The sequence below is a fragment of the Apostichopus japonicus genome, chromosome 2, assembly GCF_037975245.1.
Source record: "Apostichopus japonicus isolate 1M-3 chromosome 2, ASM3797524v1, whole genome shotgun sequence".
In the NCBI taxonomy this organism is placed as follows: domain Eukaryota; kingdom Metazoa; phylum Echinodermata; class Holothuroidea; order Aspidochirotida; family Stichopodidae; genus Apostichopus; species Apostichopus japonicus.
In genome coordinates this window covers 4,717,125-4,739,712 of record NC_092562.1, presented here as the reverse complement: position 1 = coordinate 4,739,712, position 22,588 = coordinate 4,717,125, and the positions used below count along the sequence as shown (strand labels likewise).

Below are 22,588 nucleotides of genomic sequence, written 5' to 3'. Positions count from 1 at the left end.
GGCTGCTTTTATGCAAGTTTAAGTGAATCGTTAGGCTGTGCATATTGTTATTGTTGTGGGTTTCAGGTTTGGCCTTCGGGCAAGGAAGGGATGGGGGTGTTACATACACGCACATTTATGAAGTGAATTAATTTCCCAGTATTCATGAAAACAATGCATTGTATTGTTGCGACGCACACGATATCGAATGTTTACCGGTGTACAATCAAGCACACAAGTCAACTTGTATGTCACATGACTAACGAACTATAGTCACCACCACGTAACTAGCGTTACTTGTACATTAGTAATGAACAACTTTCCCAGGCGGCAAAGAAAACTCTTATTTCACTTGTGGGGTATATGGTCCTTTACACACACTGGACTGAAAAATTGATCAAGTCTAAATGTGATGCTACATATATACCAGTAAGCTTGTTGGATTCTAGTATGGTTCTATTATACTTGTTTCAATGTTCATATTCTCAATGTACTAAAGACGGCTTTTCGGTTCATTCCTGAATCTAATATAGAAACTGAAGGTCTCAACGTTCCATTTTTCTGACTCTCGGAACAAGTTAGATGAGTCGGAAGAGACGATAATGATATCCATTATGGTTTAATTACTATTTTATTCCAATACGTGAACAGCTTACAAACAACATATGCTCATTGTAAACGTATAAACTTAACATTGCTTTACGCATTGATTTCATTCACAACAATGTTAATTATTTACCTTGAAAAACGTCAAAATCAAAGATAAAGGCAATCAATACTACAATATGAAATGTTTCATGAAAGTTAGTGAGGGCGGTAGTGAAGAACTTAGCATACATTGACTCCTGATGTGTGACCTAATGTATCCACTTTGGCTTCGGCTTTGAGTACAACGTTTCTGTAAGCTGCCGTGTTTTAACGAATCTAACCATTATATTAATTATCGAATTTACGATCCGCGAGTTACAAAGGATGTCCCAGCTATCTCAAAACAGCCAAGCAACAACAACTGAAGTCAACGAGAAACCCGGCCTCCTCTCCACGCTCCAACGTGATAACCAACCAAGAAGATATCATCAAACAACTACAAGACCAACATGATAAACAACTCATAGAAATCAACCTGAAACACCAACGAGAGATAGCAGACCTGAAAGCCAAGCACGACACCTTACTGAAGAAAACGCATGAGGACAACGCTGCGTTCTTCCACCAAATGCGAGAACACACCACCAAACAGATAGAGATCATCAAAGAAGACATCTCCTACTTCACCGCCGACATACTCATGACCATCGCCACATCAGGGACCAAAGAACCAGACCAGGATACTCACCTACACTCCATCATCACTCAGAAAATGAAGTCGCATCTTGGTCTCATCATCTCCAAGGAAACTCTCCGGGCCAAAATTAGCAAAAGATCGATGGATCGGATGGATGGATCGTCCTTGATGCAAGTCCACTGACCGGCCTGGATCTTGAAATTTGGGACCCCCAACCCTCAGAAGACATTTAATTCCATCTCAGAAACCAGCCAAGTACATCACCTTCAAATTGTATCCTCTGTGACGTCCGTCCGTACCATCCGAAGAACCAACCATCCCGTTCATGTATCTTTCCTCCTTGTCAGCTTCCAGAAATGTTTCTCCGACCCGGCCCACAAAGTTCATATTTTCCATAATCTCAAAATTTTCAGTTCTCTCAAACCTTGGAGTCTAATTTTTACCGGCCAGGGGCTTTCGCCCTTGGCTTGCTGAAGCACCTTACGGTGGAAACAGAGTAATACTAGACATAAGTAAGTTGAAGCTACCAGTTGTCTGAAGATCGCTACAAAGCGTGAAACTCCGAGTTACAACTACTAGTGTTCCACTAGTCTCATCTAGTATCAACATATATTCCGCTCTGTCCAATGGACATAGAGCACTCTGCGCCAAGATAGACGCCAACCTACTCTACCTACGCTCCTGACCAGTCAGTCGAGCACTCTCGCCTATCTGCAATAGACGGAACAATGGAACAGCCGAACCAAGTCAGCTTTAACTACTCCATGAAGAATATACCTATACCAACTGCCAACACCTACAAGAAGATACTCATCGAAAAATCGAAAACGTCATCAAACGTATGAGATGGAAAGCTTCCTTCTTCCTAAAAACATGCAACAACAACGAGGAAGATGACGAGGAGGATGACGAGCACCACCCTGCACATACGGAGAATTTCGGATTCAAAAGCAAGAAGTGCCCACCGCAGATCGAAGAACTGAGGCTGTTTGAGGACGACTTGCTCCGTATGATCGAGAACGTGAAGTTCAAAAAAGTCACCAACCAATTCCAAGACAAACTCAGAAAAGACGTCAGCAGGATCAAGAAATCTACCAAACTGCTCATCCCGGCCGACAAAACCAGAAACATGTACGAGATAGACACCCAACTACACGAAAAACTCCTCAGGCAACACATCACAAAGAACTACCAGACGACCTCCATGGCTCCTGTCAACAGAATCAACGCCGAAGCCAGAACTATCGCCGAGAAACTAGGGATCGACAACCGCATGGAATCGATGGCCACCAAGCAAGCTTTCATCACCCTGAAAGACCACAAGGACAACTTTGAGAACAACCTACCATGCAGGCTCATCAACCCGGCAAAGAGCGAAACAGGTCTCATCAGCAAGGCTATCCTAGACAGAATAAACAACGCCATAAGAATCGCCACGAATGTTAACCAATGGAGAAACACGTCATCCGTCATCGAATGGTTCAAGAACATTCAAGACAAAGAGAAATACACCTTCATCAGCTTCGACATCGTTGAATTCTACCCCTCCATAACAAGAAGCCTACTGGAAAAGGCCTTAACCACGGCTAAGGATCACACCCACATCTCCAACCAAGACGTACAAATCATAATGCACTCCAGGAAGTCACTCCTTTTCGACAACGGCACACCCTGGATGAAGAAAGGACACAACGACCTATTTGATGTCACAATGGGCAGCTACGATGGGGCCGAGGTATGCGAGCTTGTAGGACTCTACATCCTAAACACACTAGCAAGAGAATATGGGAAGGAATACATCGGGCTATACAGGGACGACGGCCTAGCAGCCTTCAAAAGCACCAACGGAAGTAAAGCAGACCGGATAAGAAAACACATGATCAGCTTATTCAAAGAACTGGGGCTCAACATCACCATCGATTGCAACCTGAAGATCACCAACTTCCTCGACGTAACATTCAACCTCAACACCGGAAAACACTACCCTTACAGGAAGCCCAACGACCACCCAGTGTACATCCACAGGAATTCCAACCACCCACCAAACATCATCAGGTCCCTGCCAGTCTCAATCAGCAGACGTATCTCCGCCATCTCTCACGACGAGGTGATCTTTAAGAAAGCCGCACCAGCCTACGAGGAAGCACTCAAGTTAAGTAATTACACCGAGGGTCTCTCATACATCGCCCACCAACCTACCAAGAACATCCGAAACAGAAAGCGCAACATCATCTGGTTCAACCCACCTTTTAGCAGCAACGTAGCCACGAACATAGGAGGCACATTCCTGAAACTTATCAACAAACACTTCCCGAAGACATCGAAACTACACAAGATTTTCAACAGAAACACCGTGAAAGTCAGTTACAGTTGCATGCCCAACATATACAACTCCAGTCCAACCACCAAACACCGTCAAGAGAACCACACACAACTAAGGAGCGAGCACCGAAGGAAGGCAAAAAAACCCCAACAACAGATCGGACGCAAAAGAGAATACACCAACAGCCGAACACCGAAGAAAGTCTTACAAACCCACAAACAGAACGGACACGAAAGAGAATACCCAGGCAGAACAATACACCAACAACCACATAATCCCCGGTAATCCCGACGAGGATCCTATATATTCATGGAGCATAACTTGAAGCTACCAGTTGTCTGAAGATCGCTACAAAGCGTGAAACTCCGAGTTACAACTACTAGTGTTCCACTAGTCTCATCTAGTATCAACATATATTCCGCTCTGTCCAATGGACATAGAGCACTCTGCGCCAAGATAGACGCCAACCTACTCTCTATATATATATATATATATATATATATATATATATATATATATATATATATATCTAATGTATATAAGATTAGATTGTTTATATGTGCTGGCATAAAATCAATTATGGAGCTCGTCTATAAATTAATATTATTGCCACCCAAGGCCTTGGTAGACGAAGGTAAACAAGCGAATATTTTTAACAACGACATACTGCTATATTTCGGAGTGGTCACCACTCCATCGTCAGGCAATTGAACAAGATCAATTAAATACAAGGGCTAATATACATCCGAAGACGACAATAGTGATAAGCATGAGTGAATTTTTAAACTAGGAATGAATAGAACAGCCAGCAATAAATAGTAAATAGAACCACTGGGGTTAATTACCAATAGCGGCACAATGGTCAACAAAAGTATATATATATATATATATATATATATATATATTTATATATATATATATATATATATATATATATATATATATATATATTTATATTCAGGGTTAGGGTTAGAAAAAAGGGTTAGGGTTAGATTAAATTTAGTGTGTAGAAGTCAATGTAACTGTCGACCTAAGGTAGGATCCATATATGTATATATATATATATATATATATATATATATATATATATATATATATATATATATATATATATATATATATATATATATTAGATTAGATTGTTTATATGTGCTGGCATAAAATCAATTATGGAGCTCGTCTATAAATTAATATTATTGCCACCCAAGGCCTTGGTAGACGAAGGTAAACAAGCGAATATTTATTTATATATATATATATATATATATATATATCTAATGTATATAAGATTAGATTGTTTATATGTGCTGGCATAAAATCAATTATGGAGCTCGTCTATCAATTAATATTATTGCCACCCAAGGCCTTGGTAGACGAAGGTTTAGGTTTCATACAGTTAGGTAGAACCATACAGGGGATTCTGTGGCCACAACGAGTTTGTTCAACATCGGTAATTATATAATCTTCATTCGATATTTTTCATTATTGCAATCGAATAACTGTTTCATCTCCTCCACTTCATGCGTTTGTTCAGATGTTGGCTAGGCTTTTTATATTTGCCACAGGAGATGTTTGTAACCGCTCTGCACATATCCGCTATTCTACATAGTGGACTGAATTAATTAATTTTCACTAAATATGCACGGTTTCGAAGAGTATGTGTCTCAGCATTTAGTACGGTTAGAATACTCCGTCTGTCGGAACATCATGGCAATAGTTGCTGGCGTCATAAACGGAGTAGGGATAACCAATTCCATCATTTTTTAGTCCAGATGAAATAGTACTTCATGTGAGTTCATACGAAACCAATATATATATGCTGATGAGAACTTCCACGTAAACGTCTTAGGAGCTCCCGCAAACGCACAGCGCCTCTATTCTTCCGAGTGATTCTCCGTCGGATTAATCTGGTTCGCGAGATCTTCTATATGAAACGAGTTGGTCAGTGCCCTTACACTTTTTCACCGATGATACTTTGAATGCCTATCAGGTGTGATATTATAAGTTTCATTCTTCAATCAGTACTACCCGTTGCATATTGTCCTCCGACATTCTGCATGACGAATTCATTTCACAATCTTCTCTCTCTGTAGTCGAGACAATCTTAATAGTATTCTGCGGATTCCATTCAAAATGGCGGACAGCATGTCGCGCACCAGATCATTTATCGCTAGGTGTATGTATAAATTTTTCATCGACGGTACTCTGAAATCCTATGGTGTGATATTAGAGAAAACGGTGGAAGACTTGAACACTGCTCATAGTTTGATCGGATGGTCGTTTTCCCTCCAAATAGGAGCATGTTACCTAATATGTAAGTACCAAACAGTTCAGTATTTTCAAATCGTGACGGTTCCATATTTCATCTCGCGATATGTTTTGCGGTTAATAACTATCCGACATACATACCATCAGCCAATCAGAAAAATATAACGATATACTATTATACATATCAGTGAGTTATGGGAGACATTTCATGATGTTGATATTTCAGGTTTAGCACCTTTATTTTAGCCGTTTTTCGACTTTGGTATTGTCATTTCGACCGTTGCGTGTTCATGTTTCTGTAAACCCTGAGCTATAATGCGATGATACAACATAACCAAAGTTGGTGGATGACTACTTAACCTTTCTCATGTCTAACTATCTGGAGTAAGAATAATTTGAAAAGAAATGACTTCAAACGATAATATCGAAATACGAAAACGCAAAAGTAGAAATATCAAAATGTCTCTACAATTAAGGCCACGGAATAATCTATAACAATAATAACAAGAATAATGATAATGATGATGATGAAGATAACGATAAAAAATAATGAAAAATAACGACAATAATTGTAACGAATAATATTGCTAATAACAATAATAATGATGATAATGATAATAATTATAATATTAATAATAATGATGATACTATAGTGATGATGATGATAATAGTCACATAGTAAAACTTAACCTGCCAAATTGACTGATATATCAAACCTTTGATTATAACTGTGTTTATTACTTTATTTTGTCTTGTAACTTTATCTTTTATAACAGCACCAATAGCGGGTATCTTGGCAGGAATCTTAAACTACCAAACATTAGGGCTCCTTGGAGGGCTTATTGTTGGCACAGCAAGTATTGGTCCATCACTTTTCTCATCGCAGGCTACATGGCAATTATTTCCAACGGCTATCATGTCAGGTAAGGTAGAAGAACCTCAGACTAAGTCTTTCTTTCTTTGTTGTGTCACCAAAAATTCAGCTGAAGATTGGGTGCCGAATGGAAACATGGGAGCGAAGGGGTGGGTGTGTGTGATGTATGTATAGCATTAAGCGCGATACCACTACTTTGCAGTGGCGTAGGAAGGTACTTTTGAGTGGGGGGGGGGGGCTGAAGACTGATGGCCAGCCTGGGGGAGGGGTCTAAGGGGAATTTTTTTAGGCATTTCCAGGTGGCCTCAGATGCAATTTGGTGCAATATAGCACACTTCAACACCCACTCCATTTTGTAAACTTAATTTTGTATTTTCACCTGGCCTTAGATGCAATTTGGTGCTCCAAATGAGTTTTTTTTTTCTCATTTGGAAATGAAAAAGGGGTTTTCTGACTTGCGAACCAGGGGGGGGGGGCGGCGGAATGATACTTCCGCCCTCCACATTTTTCACTGGGGGGGGGGCTGGCGCCCCCCAGCCCCCCGGTTCCTACGCCCTTGCTATTTTGTAAGAAGGCTACGTTTAACAAATATAGATAAATTGACTTGCAAATCGCTTGTTTTGAAGCCACAGAAAATTTGACTATCGAGTTTGCAATAGAGATCGGAAGTTATTTTAATATTGTACGAAGTATAAGGATATACATTTTGTTTTACTTGATTTGACATTGTTGGAGGAATCTCTTTAAATCAACATAATATAATTGTTTGGATTAACCAAGTATCAAAGTAAAGACCAGAATGCAAAAATGCATTGCGGTTTCGATGATGTAACACGAGCAGTTTTCTTCATGAATCTGACGTAACGTATAGTAAGGGTTTACATGTTTACAAGGGTTTAACGAATTGACCTCTGATGACCACCAAATGACCTCTGACCTCCAACAAAACAACAGGCTTCTTTAACTCAATGTGGTACTTCTACACACTAAATTAGAGGTCGGTCCAAGCTTCCAGTATGAAATATCGTGATTACAAGGTTTTCACAATTTGACCCCTGGTGACGCCCAATGACCTTTGCCATCAACCAAAAACAATAGGCTTCTTTTTCAGAATGTGTTAATCCTACACACCAAATATGTAGTCTGCCCATGATTCCCTTCTTGTGATATCCTTTTACGGAGTTTTCACAATTTGAACCCTGGTAACCCAAATGACCTTTGACCTCCACCAAAAACAATAGTCTTCTTGTACTTAATGTGGTACTTTTACACACCAAATATGAAATTAGTCTGAACTTTCCTCCTTGAGATATCGTGTTTACAAGCTGGGCGTCACAAACGCCATCACACACACTTACACACACACACATACGCCATCATAAATGCAAAGGTCACGATTATCACCGAAACCAATAACTTGGAAAGGCTATTTTTGTTCTTGTTGTTTACTTCAATACTGCTCGAGTCGGTTTAGTTAATAGTACGAAATATAAATATCGGACGCACCTTCGTCAAAGCCTAATAAAATAACTTCCTTTGTGCCTCATTAAGGTACCCTAATATTTGGACAGCGAACAATGTTTCGATTTTTAATCACATATATCATAAAAGCAAGCCGTCATACAGTATTCATATTTTTGTTTAAATTACAGGTTGTGGCTTTGGACTGCTGAACATTGCCACTATTTTATCGCTAAAGAACACATTTGATAGTTCCTATCCTTTGGTGTACTCGACAACTCTCTTATCGGCGAACCTTGGTGTTTCTACTCTGCCATTGCTGCTAGAATACCTTCTTCGGTCTTTTAACAAGCGAATCGCAATGGCCATCTTTGGCCTCCTTACATGCATGCTAATTTTGGTCGGTATAATCATACCCTTGGAAACACGTGACATAGATGTGGATAATACAAAAGATAGGTCTAGAGATACAACAAATAAATGCAAAGCGTCTGAACAAGACGACCAGAAAGAGAGGAAGTTATTAATTGACGAAAATGTGTGCAAATCCACAAAACAGGGACTACTTGTTGGACATCCGGGTGCTTTACTGCTTGTTTGTCTTCACGTTGTGTACGATTTGAATTATGCTGGTTGGTCAATATTTTTAGTACCATATGGGGTGTCTTTGGGGCTAGAATCTGCGACAGCTGTTTGGTTATCTACATTCGGAGGTCTTGGTGGGCTTTCCGGGCGATTATTTTGCATGTTCCTATTTTATAGCGGATACGACGGCAATATCTACGGGGTCGCCCTTCCTACATTTATCGTTGCAGTCGGGATTTCGCTGAGTCTAATATCTTACAGTTTCACCACTTTGTTAGTCACTGCGTTCCTCAGCGGTTTTGGCTTGGCAGCTCAGGCTTCTTCTTTATCCGCCATGGTTCCATCATTTGTCTGCAAACGCCATTTTAAATCCTGCGTGGTATTAATGTATACTGTAGGTGGTGTAATGTCCCAACTCGGAGGAATAATAACAGGTGAGTCATTCACAATCTTACACGAATAAGGAACGATTTTCCTTCAATTTTGGTGATTATTTTTATTTTGCATCTGGCAACAGCGATTTGAGTTATTTCAACATGAAATTGTACGGTAGCGTAGAAGGGATATGTAAATTGACGTTTTGATGAAGGCAACAACTCGTCAATATGATAAGAAGTTTAAAATTGACGGTTTGACGACATATTTTAAATCTTCAAAATGTAGAAAGTCTAAAAACTGACTTTAAATATTTTCCATTTTGACGTCAATTTTCAGATTTTTGTCACTTTGATAACTTGGTAAGATGAAGTCAAAACGTCAATTTTCAGTTTTTGCCATTTTGACGAGTTAAGGCATCACTCCAAAATGTCGATTTTCAGATTGTTGTAATTTTGACGAATTGTTGCATCTCAGCAAAACGTCATTTGACATGTCCTTTCTACGCTTCCGTAAAATTGGGTTGAACTTTTAGTATTATTATTTTCAATATTTTAATAATAATTGCATTTCCCTTGCTGTTAAATAATAGGAAAAACCATTTCGTCAACCACTATAGTATACATTTAGGTAATGATAATCCTCTAAAAGCCGTTTTCATTTAACCAGGACGAATACTGACAATTGCAGCGATATTGTTAACCTGAAGTTTTACTAACGAAATGTAGATTTTGGAATTGTGACACGTCTATCCTTTGACTGTAATCAAGCGCAGTTTACTATGTTGTTATATTAATACATGCAGCACTTGAAGCTATACTATCAAAAAGTGGGGCACTTTCTACAAGAAAAAGCAACTGCTACGCTGGCCTAAATGGGATTGAAACTTCCACTATATATCTCAAACTTTTGATTATTTTACACCAAAATTTCTCTACATTTCAACTGTTTATGAAAAGTGACATTTAAGAAAAAAGTCCACATAAACTGTTGACATTTCGACGTTTCATCGACAGTTTTTCTTCCTATGTTGAAACTGCGACGTTTATATCCAAATTCTTCCGATAAATACGTCGAAGTTTTGATTCATTATGAGATATATATGAATTTAAAAAAGTGATAATCTTGCCCGTCTCTCGTATTGCTAATTCACGTGATCCAGCTGAGTGACCCAGCAATGTTTAGTGGAGTGCATCCCCAACTAGAATATTGGTGTGAGTGGAGAAGCATTCTCAAGCCCCCTCTGCCAACCCCCACCATGCATCATCAACTCTCCCACATCTCACCCTTGTGTTGTACTATTTTTTTTTTTATTGTAGCGCTCGTTAACATAAAAACCCTAATTGGGATATAATGAAACAGACGTAACCACAGCTCTCAGTTGATACACGGAATCAGTGGCGTAGGAAGGTACTTTTGAGTGGGGGGGCTGAAGACTGATGGCCGGCCTGGGGGAGGGGTCTAAGGGGAGGGGGTGTCCCCCTCCCCTTTGGATTTTTTTGCATTTCCAGGTGGCCTCAGATGCAATTTGGTGCAATATAGCACACTTCAACACCCACTCCATTTTGTAAACTTAATTTTGTATTTTCCCCTGGCCTTAGATGCAATTTGGTGCTCCAAATGAGAGTTTCTTTCTCATTTGGAAATGAAAAAGGGGTTTTCTGACTTGCGAACCGGGGGGGCGGAATGATACTTCCGCCCCTCCACATTTTTCACTGGGGGGGCTGGCGCCCCCCCCCCCCAGCCCCCCCGGTTCCTACGCCCTTGCACGGAATAACTTGTAGTGTTTATCTGAACATTACCAAGCATGGGTCAGAGCTAATTTCTCCAGTGAAAGAGAAGAGTTTTGCCACACACATTTCCCTTGTCTCACTGACATTTGGGCTGTCAATTACGCAGACACGTCCCCTTGTAAATTGGCAATGTTCTAATCCATTTTGATTTTATCACCGCCTCTTCTACTATATGTTTTTATTAATTTTGTTTTGATAGGTTTTATTGATGACGAAACCTGCTCATACAGGCTCGCATTCATCTTGATGGGCACCCTCAGTGTATTACAGTGCATCGTTGCGGTTATTTGTTCTTGCTACAACTTTTTCTCGGAATCATCTAAAAAGGAATGCCTTCAGTGACAGGTGAAAGAATGAACAAGGACATGGTGCTATAGTTTCTTGTAAAAAAAAAACATCGCTAAGCAGGAAATATGAACGCTGTCACCAACCAAATAGAATTACTTTTAATGCAGCTTTTGGCCGCTCAGTCGGAAAACTTGAATTGGAATAACTTGACTCAAAAAAATATCAGTCTGCTTAATAAAAGCCTCTCCACTCTACCGAATCAGCTCTTGTACGTGTAAAAAAAAATGATTTCATATCCGCAATTGACAAACAACATGCTGTTCTTCTAGTAATGCTTGACTTAAGCACAGCATTCGGCACTTTAGACCATGCGATATTTGTTAATCGCCTACATCAGGATTTTCATGTTTCAGACACAACACTGCATTGGTTTGACATGTCAGCTACCTTCGTAATCGGAAAGACAGGCTTTGTTTCTCCGACATCGCTTCGGACACTAATTATACAACATGGAATATGGCTTCCCGTGCACAAGGATCGACCATAGAACACTAGGGTACAACATCTTCACGCATCCTGTCTGCAAGATACTGCGCAACAATAGCATCGGCTACCATATCTATGCCGACGATACGCTAATGTATGTGTTGTTTGATCCTAAAACAACTGGTGTATTATGATGATGCTCTTTGCAAACTGGAAACTTGTATCAAACAAATTGAAGACTGACTGTTACTCAACTTGAATATTTAACGGTAAAAAAAATACTAGCCCTTCCTGCACTTTCTGTAAAGAGGATACAGAAATCATTGAGAGCTACCTTGGTCCTGTAACCTCCATTTTTATTTTATTTTTTTGGGAGACAATTTATTTTGACCAAAAGGATTTCTCTTTGGTGTAATTAAGTGTTAGATCACCCAATGATTTTTTTCATTGTAAATATGATGTATATAATTGCAAGTTGAATGAGATTATGCCATAATGTAACGAGTTCTTTTACAAAAAGAAATTCATTCTGAAAGTAAAGAATTGTATTAATTCTAAGCCCGACACTCGTAAAGGAATATAAGTTAGTTTATTGTAAGTAAAGAACTGTTCTGCTCATGTCCCTAGCCTGTTCGAAACTTGATCTGTTATAATGTTAAATGTTTCGTTGTGTTTACTGGTTGTTCTTTGTTCCTACACTATTTCTATTCATTGAATATTGAATTGGTTCTGTTTGAAGAACCGTATAGTACGATTTGTAACATTCGTAATTATCATTAGTTCATTCGGAAAAATTATATTAATAATTCCTATGAAATATTGAGATAACATAACAATGTACTATCAATGTTGTTATTAGAGCTGTAAATAGGCTACAATTATGAACCATATATGGGCAATTCCGTAAAGTCGGACGCACATTTCGGACAGTTTGTTGATCCATATCTCAATGGCTATATATAGGAGATAACTTTTCATTTGGGTTTTATGGAACATCTACCTTGTACTATTCTTGTATGGAGTTTCATTCCTTGTCCATCTAAATAAACTACAAAAATACTCAAAAAACCTCCCTGTGACGGACGTACCCAGAGAAAGTGACTTTTTCAGATCGTAATTTTCTTTTGAAAATTTCTGTGAATTGGGATGGGATGCAATTAAAAACTATTATACATGTTATGAAGAAGACTCTTAACTACACATATCAGTAAACAAGCAGTTGAAACCTATACCACTTCCCTGCAATATATTCAAAAATTCCTCTGTGACGGACGTACAACTTTTTGTGACGGACGTACACGTGTGAAATTATATAGTAAATGTACGTCCGTCACAAACAAAAGTGCTACTTGGTATCCCTAAAATTTTAATTTGTGACAGAGCTTTACCCAGAGTTTCCATTGTTGACAGATGTACACAATAATGCAGCTCATTTACTTGTGGCTAATGGAACAACTTAGGTAAAAGTAATAGTGAAAAGAAGGTTTACCTGTACCCTCTCACAAAATTTCTATTCTATTGGAAATTTATATTTCACTTTAAGTTTTATGCAAATCATCAATGGTAAGCTCATTTAAAATTTTGTTGGCATCATTTCAAACAATACAGATGTTAGACCCCTAGGGAGTTGAAGTTCTTTAGTGGGTCAGAATGATGGGTCTTTATTAATGGTATGAGCACCAAACCATTTTTCTTTCACTTTTCTTCACACCCTGTTTATTTACTTGACAATTTTTTTTTTTATTAGAATACATACATGCTGCAAGCATCTGTATGGATGACTTAACAGCACATTTCAGCAAACAAGAAATTCAGAACTTCAGATGTGTGATACATTGTGTTGTATTGCTTCAGGAGTTCTTAGGCTGTGTTCACATTGGATCCCCTGTTCTTAGTCCTGTGTTGACAATTTAACTGCAAATATGTTTCCAAAATCTCCTATTTTAGTGTTCACACTTGAACTCATGCTCCAGCTCTGATTTCCCACTCTGAGTCAATGAAGAGGAAGTTACAATATTTGTATGGTGACTCTCACAAAAGTGCAAATGCACAAAGTGTATGGCAAATTTCTAATAAAAATGAGTGTCACTAACTTCTGCATGCAGTGTATATTGATTCAATATTGAGGTGAAAGTGGGAGAAAGAAGTCAGTGTTATAACACTGTTATAACAAGTGAAGTCAGTGTTATAACCAGGGTGTGCATACTACAAATAGCTATTCAGCAGTACTGCTGAATAGCTATGAGAGCATTAACTGGCAATAGTTCTTAAATATCTCATGTCAAGATACAGAGATACAGCGGCACACCCTTGGTTAGTATAGCAACTATGAAACATGTATAAAGGTAATACACACAAACACTGTGAAGTTAAGGAAGAACCATCTGGTAACTCTGTCCACCAACATAAAACTATGAGCACATGTGGTTCAAAATTAACTTTTCTTCCACATAATGATACCTGAAACCCAACACAAAAGGTAATGAACCTAAAGCAAATGTAGAACAAATTACATCAAAACAATAACATGCATACTACAGCGGTAACAAAACACTAACAATTGCAATAACAGTTTTTGATGACTCTCAGACAATCTTCCTTCTAAAACTGATTTATTATTTACTAAAAATAGTTGAACACAGTGTAAAATATACAGTGTGTTGGATATTGAAAGGAAACCTTATGGTCAGAGGGAAGAATAAATGGCAGAACTATATACAAGAAACAATGTTGTACACAAACAAATAATTTGTAGCTAATAGTTCCATATATATGTCCATGGTTAGTTTGCCTAATAGTGAGTTGAACAGACATGGTGTTATGTAGTTTGTTTGCCTTGATCTCCGGTCACCTTGGTCCCCCAGTGTTCACACTCTGGAACCGATACCCCCCAGAACAGGGGACCAACATGTTGCGGTCTGACCCTGAGAAGGATAGTATTTACATTAGGATGTTGATCTCGAGCAGGGGATATGATTCGGTCAGATCCCCTCTGTGTGTTTTCTAATGTGAACAAGGCTTTCAGATGAAAGTGTTATATCAATGTAGACAATAGCATACTGAACATGTGGTTCAATACCATGCCATTTCTTTGATATTTTGCCAAGTGCTAATTCCAATAACACATATATGCTAGTTGACACTGAAGTATGCAATGTTTGCATACCACTACATTTATGCTAATGAAGCATCCACAAAACTACCTAATATCTGTGTTAATGACTAAATGGGTTTGATTATTAAATTCAGAGGTACTGTAGTGATAAACATGTTAAAATACATTGTTTATCTAAACAAAAATAATGTGACGGTCGTACACGTGACGGACGTACGTGACGGACGTACGAAAATACGTACGTCTGTCACAGCATTTTCTGAAAAAATACAATCCTAGGGATTAAAGGCACATTATGTAGTTATTGAGTGTTCAAAATGTGCATTGAATTGTAGATGTCTTGAAATCTGGGTACCTCCTTCTGTATGAAATTTTAAAAATGTGATTTTTCTGTGACGGACGTACACATGACAATTTACATTTGTACAAAAAGTTATTCTCAGAAAACTGAAAATCCCTGCAACTTTATCTGTTTGTCAACTGAATCTATATATTATATCACTTCAGCAAATCCAAGAATATTTATTCCTCTGAAGATACACAGGCAAAAATAGGCATTTTGTTTTTGGGTAATTTTTGTGAAGCAAATTTGAGATTTTTTTGGTTGACTAATACACACCTTAATCTGCCTGAAAACAATGTGTTCTGTGAAAATTAGCTAAATATTATGAAACTTCAGAGTTTTAGCTATAATCTGATACCCTATATGTAATGATTCAACGTTTTTAAAGTTTTGGTGAAAAGGTTTACTAGTTTACGGAACTGCCCATATATAAAATGCTCATGAATGAATGGGATGGAAAAAAGTTATACTTGAACTGTATGGGTGATGTTCAAATAACACTCAGGAATCTTCGAATAATATTTCACCTTGATTTGACTGGCTGATCAGATATCTTCTGTTGTAAAATGTGTTAATTACCATCTATGCAAGTTATCCTGCAATACGCCATGTTTTGGCTGAAATAACCCGGCAACTGTCAGTTCAGTCATTATCTCCAGAATAGACTAATGATTATACACGATCTTACTCGACTTCAAAGGCTGCAAAACAGAGCTGCTCGACTGATATTCTTTTAGTTGGACGTGACCATCCCAGTAGAGTGTTATTGCACAGACTCCATTGGCTTCCAATCAGGACGTGTAATCAATTTCAAAATCCTCATCTTTGTGTACGGGTGCTTACATTCTCTGGCTCCAGGTTATCTCCCACAACTCATTATTCTGGCAACATCGACTTTTTGTATTGTGTATTTTCATTTGTTTTTTTTTTCTTTCTTGCACAGCGCTGTCATCACTAATAGATTCAACGGCGTTTTAGAAATGCATTTTGGTATATATGGTATCATGGTAACCTTGTATACCGAATATTACTCAAAATCAACCTGAAATTTACCCAACTACGAATATTACAAATATTACCGAATATTACTCAAAACCAGAATGCAAAATGCATTGAGGTTTCGATGACCTCAATGTACTAGACTTCTGCTTGTTAGTATAACCAGAACTAGCTGTTACAATAACACTATGGCATGCTAACACAGGCCAGTCTACTCTACGTGGTTAAACACACCTCCATCAAAAGCAATAGGGTTCTTGTACTCAATGTTATGAATCCACTCACCAAGTATTACAAAACAAAACCAAATCTCTAATAACTTCGCACATTAGGGTTGCAGAGAAGTCCACTTATGGACAAGTTAGATTGGAATATGCCCAAGAAACTTCAAAGAATCAACTTGAAGCTAATACAGGTCACTGGAGGTCAACCTGAGGTCAAAGGTCACCCAAAATGCAGTTCGACTATTGTATTACAATAGCGTAACTCTCAACCCTGTCAGTGGTAGTTTCACAAGTTATCAGGAAAAAACACATTTTGACCCATAAATGACCTTTGGTGACCTTGGATCTCATCACGGTTATTTATGAAAATGTGTCCCTATTCCATTCACAACTCGTCCTAATATACCAGCCATGTCAGACTTCGTGACTAGAAGTTGTTGCAAAAATTAGCATAAACTGGCAGTTTTTTGCACATAATCAACCTTGAATGACCTTGGATGACCTGATGGTTTTTATCAAAAATGTTCCTCTTGATGAGGTGCACTCTATCCTAAAATTTGTTTGGCCTACAATGTACACACATAATGTTATTGCTAGAAATGTGTCAAAACCAACCTTTGGCCCCTCATAACTTGAGAACTGGGTGTCCGATTGAAGCGGGAGTTAGTTTCCTATATTCAGCACAAAAAGCTCTATCATATGTCACCAAATTTTTAAACTTATCTTTGTTCTGTTTTGTTTTGCCCCGTATCTCCTAAAATGAGCATATTTTTTAAGATTTGACCTTTGACCTTTTGACCTCGCAGTCAGATGTAGTTTGACACGCTGATTCCAAAAAGCAACATGACAAGTCTGTGCGACCATCCTAACTGTACTTATTAAAAAACAAAAACATTGACCTCTGATAACTTCGCACACGAAGGTCGCACAGGGGTCAACTATGGACCATTTTGATCGGAAGGTACCTTTGAGATCCGATTATGGCCACGAAAATTCAAATAACCCAAAAAACTGATAAAGGTCACCGGAGGTCAACCTGAGGTCAAAGGTCACCTAGATGCGGGTCGACTCCCTGATTACAATAGCGTTACTCCCAACCTTCACGGACATTTCGTTCTCAAGTTATTGCAAAAATACTAGTTTTTGACCCCTGATTGACCTTTGTTGACCTTGGATCGCATGACCGTTATGTTTTGAAATGATCCCTTACCCCATTCACAACTGGTCCCAAAATATCAACCATGTCGGGTCCTGTCAATGGGAGTTATTGCTTGTTTTAATATTTTGGTTTTTGGCCTCTAACTGACCTTTGGTGACCTTCACAGGCACCACAAAAAATAGGGCACATCTACTCAATGTGGTACTCATATACACCAAATATTAGATTGGTCCAAGCTTCCCTACTTGAGATACTGTGTTTACAAGCCAGGCGTCACACACACACACACACGCATACATACATACATACATACATACACACATACACACACTCTCCGCCTGCATGAATGCATAGGTTACGATTTCATCGAAACCAATAATACTGAAATTTACCAAACTACGAAACCGTGATCACCTCATCTAAATTTGTTCCAACATTGTTTATTTTTAATATCAATCACAAGCCAAACAAATGCAGAAACTAGCAAATGTGGTTACGATAATCATATAACCGGACGGTGACCCCTTGTCCGGTTTGTAAAGCTTGGACTTGTTGTTTGGACTTGCAAGTTTTGTTTTGATGTGTAACCGTTGTGGTTCTATATGTACAATGATATATGAGAATAAACGATACAAAAGACAATTTGTTAATTGGGCTTATTTACATTTGTCGCCGCACCATTTCCTAAGATGATACTGTCAACAATCCCAAAATTTGCTTATGTATAGGCTACAAAATATATGTGCTGACTGAGTTTCAAACTATCTGCATGTTTACCCAGTGGCGGAGCGTCCATACAGTCAGTGGGGTGGATGCCCCCCCCCCACCTTGACGGACTCAAATGGACTGCTGGCGCCCTTTTCAGCTTTTTACCACTTTTTACTTATTCGCGATTGACTTTTTTATTGCGCTCTCATCTACCGGTACCTATTGACATTTGTCACATTTTGTTGACGATGACACCTATTTATTCTTCGTTTATCAGCAAATAAGCAAGGCCAGGAAAGGGTCATTTCTGGCGATCTAGGAAGTATCTTTACTCAAAAATTGTCTGTACCCTCCGCGCCAACCTGTGGTGGCGCTCCGCTTAGATAGTGTCGAAAGCGCCTCTACAGACCATTTTCGTCACCTTGACCAATACCCCTAGCTCCGCCACTGTGTTTACCATATCTTAAATTACCGACACCCTAAGTTATAAATCACATTCTCAATGCAATTTGTACCGTGATGATATGATGAATATATCAAATTTGGTGAATTGTTAATTATGAATGAAATAACCATGGCAATGGAACTGGAATGGTGATGTTCTTCGTTAGATAGTTAGTTAGATAGATCGATAGATAGATAGAAACTTTGTTGTCTATTTCAGAAAACAAAATACAGAAATAATTTCCCGTCGACAGTAAACATAAAACAGTAGTGAAGGCAAAAAAAAACATACAATAAACAAGCTATTAGAGAACAACTACGAGAATAAAACTAAATAAGCAGAACCAGAACAGTAACAGCACAGATATATGGTCTTTGGATGTTACAGTATAGGCCGTGGCTATTCTTACGACGAGTCGTAACAATTATTTATAAACTATTCTTACGACAAAGGCAAATTCAAGAGCAGTAAAGTAAATAAAGCAACTGCGCATGTAGTAGGGGTAACCCTAACCCTAAACATAACCCTAAACCTCGATCCTAACCCTTACCCTAACCCTAACCGGAAATTATTGTTACTCCTCGTCGTAAAAATAGTACTCCTGGTCATGAAAATAGCAACTGCGCATGCGTAGTCGGAAATCATTCTTACGACTAGTCGTAACAATAGCCACTTTGTACAGTAATAGGGTCTACCACTAAGTATAGCAAGATCTCGTCCTACAAAGGCCAATTTTGTATTGGCTCAGCAGGTTACTTAGTTGTCAAAATACCTTGGGACTCTTATAAAGCATTAGTGATTCAAAAGATGATGCACATCGATTAAACTAATTTAATAGGCCTATATCAGAAAAGTATTTCCGCGAACCAGGTTCCACTGAGCAGACTACAGGTGGCATCGGCAAACCTAACCCGGGCGTTGTTAGGCTAAAACCCGCTAATCTATGGAGTTACAATTTTTACCTCTATATACTGAATTGAAGCACCACAGTTCGATTGAACGTGAAAACTTAACTGTTAACACTGTAAAAAATGAAACTTGTTCGACATTTCTTCAATATTACTATAAGCACAGCCTAACAGTAACACGTGCACTATGTTTATAAGTAGGCTGCATAGTAACACTGGTGTACATAATCAGCCTATCCAACCGGTAAACTGTCAAACTTGACCAGTGAAAACTAAACGGCAAAAAATCGACCGATCAAAATCGCATTGTAAAACACTTATGATTATCCTTCAACTGATACTTAAGTGTGAATTTAATTTACTAACTTTTGGGGGGAATTTGTTGTTCTTACACTGTCAAAAAGTCCTTAGTGCTGAGTATGTTTTCTCCCGTATCAATAACCTGTCTTTCAGATTCTTGCACCGAGGCCTGACAGGACACTGCACGTAGGCAGGGGAGACCGGATGTAACGCACACATCGTTCAAATCTGGTTGGTTGGAAAGAACTGAGACGTCAATGAAGTCACGCCCAAAAGAAGCTCGCTGCAGCTGGTTTGCATACAGTTAAACAAAATGGGAAACGAGAATACAAGATTTCTCCAGTGTTTTTCAGCAATACTATGCAACGAATACAACAACATACAACCAGTGGGGGAGGGGGAGAGGGAGGCATTGAACGTTTAATACATGTGCCCACGTGCCCACAGGTTATAGCGGATAAGGCCTACAGATTCCAACAATTATGTCACTTAATTAGGCCTAAATTTATTGATATTAAAGGAAAATAAGCTATTCGCCTGAATAGTGAAGTGAACCTTATTCTAGAGGGCCACTAATAAATTCATTCACAACCAATTGGTACATTGTAGAATTTCCTGAATTACCTTTGGTCAGGGACGTAGCCCGGGTGGGGGGGGGGTCCCTCCGGCTTATCATGAAAGCCCAGATCTTTTCAGGTTGCCGTAGGAAGCTAAGCGACCCTTCCTCAATCTATTGTTTATTTCCTGCAACGTGGGAGACATTTTGGGCAAAAATGTTCTTCTTACACCATGGAGCTCTGTTAAGTGTAATAAAGCTCCCTTTGTGAGAAATATCCCTTTAAAATTTCTGCTCTCCGCCCCCCCCCCCACCCCCACCCCTTTCAAATTTCTGGCTACGTCCCTACCATTTGTTAGCCTAGAAGGCGGCCTATTTATAGTATTATCTTGAAGTTCATAGTACAATTTACAAATCATCGTGTCTAATACGCTCCCCCATAATATATACCTAACTGCAGCCGTTGTCAAAAGCAGCTACATAATACTTCCTTTTAAGCTTCCATGTGCTTTGCGGCTTAGTATAACGCTCCGCATGTAGCCCACTTTGTCTGTGAAAAGGGGGTGTACTACCCGTATAGGATTTCGATTTATTGCGGTTATTTGGGAATTTTCTAAGAGAAATATTTCACATTTCGTCGTCTTGTATTTTCATTGTTCCACGAGTGACGGACTGTTAATTGTAGAGTACAATGTATTATGGCGCATATAGTCTTTATAATTAAACGCAGCATGTTGATTTCAGAGACCACTATAAAAGTCGAAAAAAAGAAGCACCACTTGGTAACAGCCTATACTGTGAAAATAGACTGAAAAATATCAAAATTGCCCCGACTGATTTAGGTATAGGCAGGGACGTAGCCAGGGGGGGGGGAGCAGGGGGAGCGACCGCTCCCCCCCTTTCAGTGTCGATTTTTTTTTAAACTGTTTTTTTTTTTAGCATGGTATTTTGTCAGTGCTCTTTTGATCTTGAATACTCGTCAGCTCCGTTAACTCGATTGTAATCGTAGTAACATTCACGCCTACTGATTCAACTACTAACTTAGTTTGGCAGATGCAATTAGCTAAATTTAGCCTATAGCCTATAGACCGTGGGGCATAAGGCAAAAATCCCTTTAGTTTTTGAGTTCCGTAGTCCACCTCTGGGGGCAACATAATTTCTTAATAAAAGTGTTGCTTAGAACACCCTAAAATAAAAATCACTTTGTTCCACCAAAATTTTGCGGACGTTAAGGAGAAAATGGCGGTAAAAGAATACTGGAAATAAAGGGCGCCCTCTATTTTTTCAAACTGGCCTTAACACCTCTACATTTAAATGGAATTGACCTAACTCTTTTAGAAATGTCTAGATCTATTAGAAAGTAACATAATAAATGTCAATAACAGGTTTGGGGTTATAACCACACATATATTCAGTTTGTCCATACACACTCATAGTTTAAAAGCAAGCTTACACATAATGTAGATTCGAGGATTGACATAACTTAATGTGTGAACATGAAATGAAATGTTAATGTTACCTTAAATATGCCAGTAGTTATGCCAGTGGTGCACCTTTAATAACTATTCCTTCATTTTCTCACAGCATGTGCTATATGGAGAATGAGATTGAAGATCAACGACACAGACATTGTCAATGTGACAATTGTTAAGCTTAAATGTTCACTCTGAAAAGGGTATTTACAACAAATTTATGTGATGTTATAGTTTAGAAACATTGCAATTGGTACCATGAACTTTTTCTGGGGGTACAATTATCCTGAACTCATCCCTTCAAAATTTGTTTGCATAAATAATGATACTATTGAGTTAAACTTTCTGCTACCTTCTTCTGCCTTCTGCTACCTTCATTTCTTGAATTGACTACAACATAAAAGTAATTACAATATGGCATTGCAATATTTTTTAATTGACCAGAGACACAAAATTCTGATGGGGAAGCCCCCTCCCCTCCAGTGCCAGTACACCATGGCTTTGCCAATTCTTGATTCTAACTTCATGCTTCAAAATACGAACACATGAGAGCTCTCAAACTTAACATATAAATGGCTAGATTTGCAGAAGTCTGCCTGGGCACAGCTTACACAGTCAAACATTATCATGGCTGTTCCAAGA

At 38.7% G+C, this 22,588-nt stretch overlaps 2 protein-coding genes across 3 annotated transcripts in view; one reads left to right on the top strand and one right to left on the bottom strand.

Moving 5' to 3' along the window:
• The window catches only part of LOC139975205 (uncharacterized), a 28,856-nt gene extending 8,822 nt beyond the window's left edge, over nt 1-20,034 (bottom strand). The window contains exon 1 of one of the 2 annotated variants that reach the window (XM_071982933.1): nt 20,011-20,034. The gene's annotated coding sequence lies outside the window, so the exon portion shown is untranslated. The other variant, XM_071982922.1, reaches the window with a different exon arrangement.
• On the top strand, nt 4,881-16,199 carry LOC139975198 (monocarboxylate transporter 2-like). The gene is made up of 5 exons (XM_071982896.1): nt 4,881-5,037; nt 5,681-5,901; nt 6,632-6,778; nt 8,382-9,209; nt 11,143-16,199. The coding sequence occupies exons 2-5, from the start codon at nt 5,721-5,723 to the stop codon at nt 11,283-11,285; spliced, it is 1,299 nt and encodes a 432-aa protein (XP_071838997.1). The 5' UTR covers nt 4,881-5,037; nt 5,681-5,720; the 3' UTR covers nt 11,286-16,199.
• Nucleotides 20,035-22,588: the final 2,554 nt, after the last annotated feature.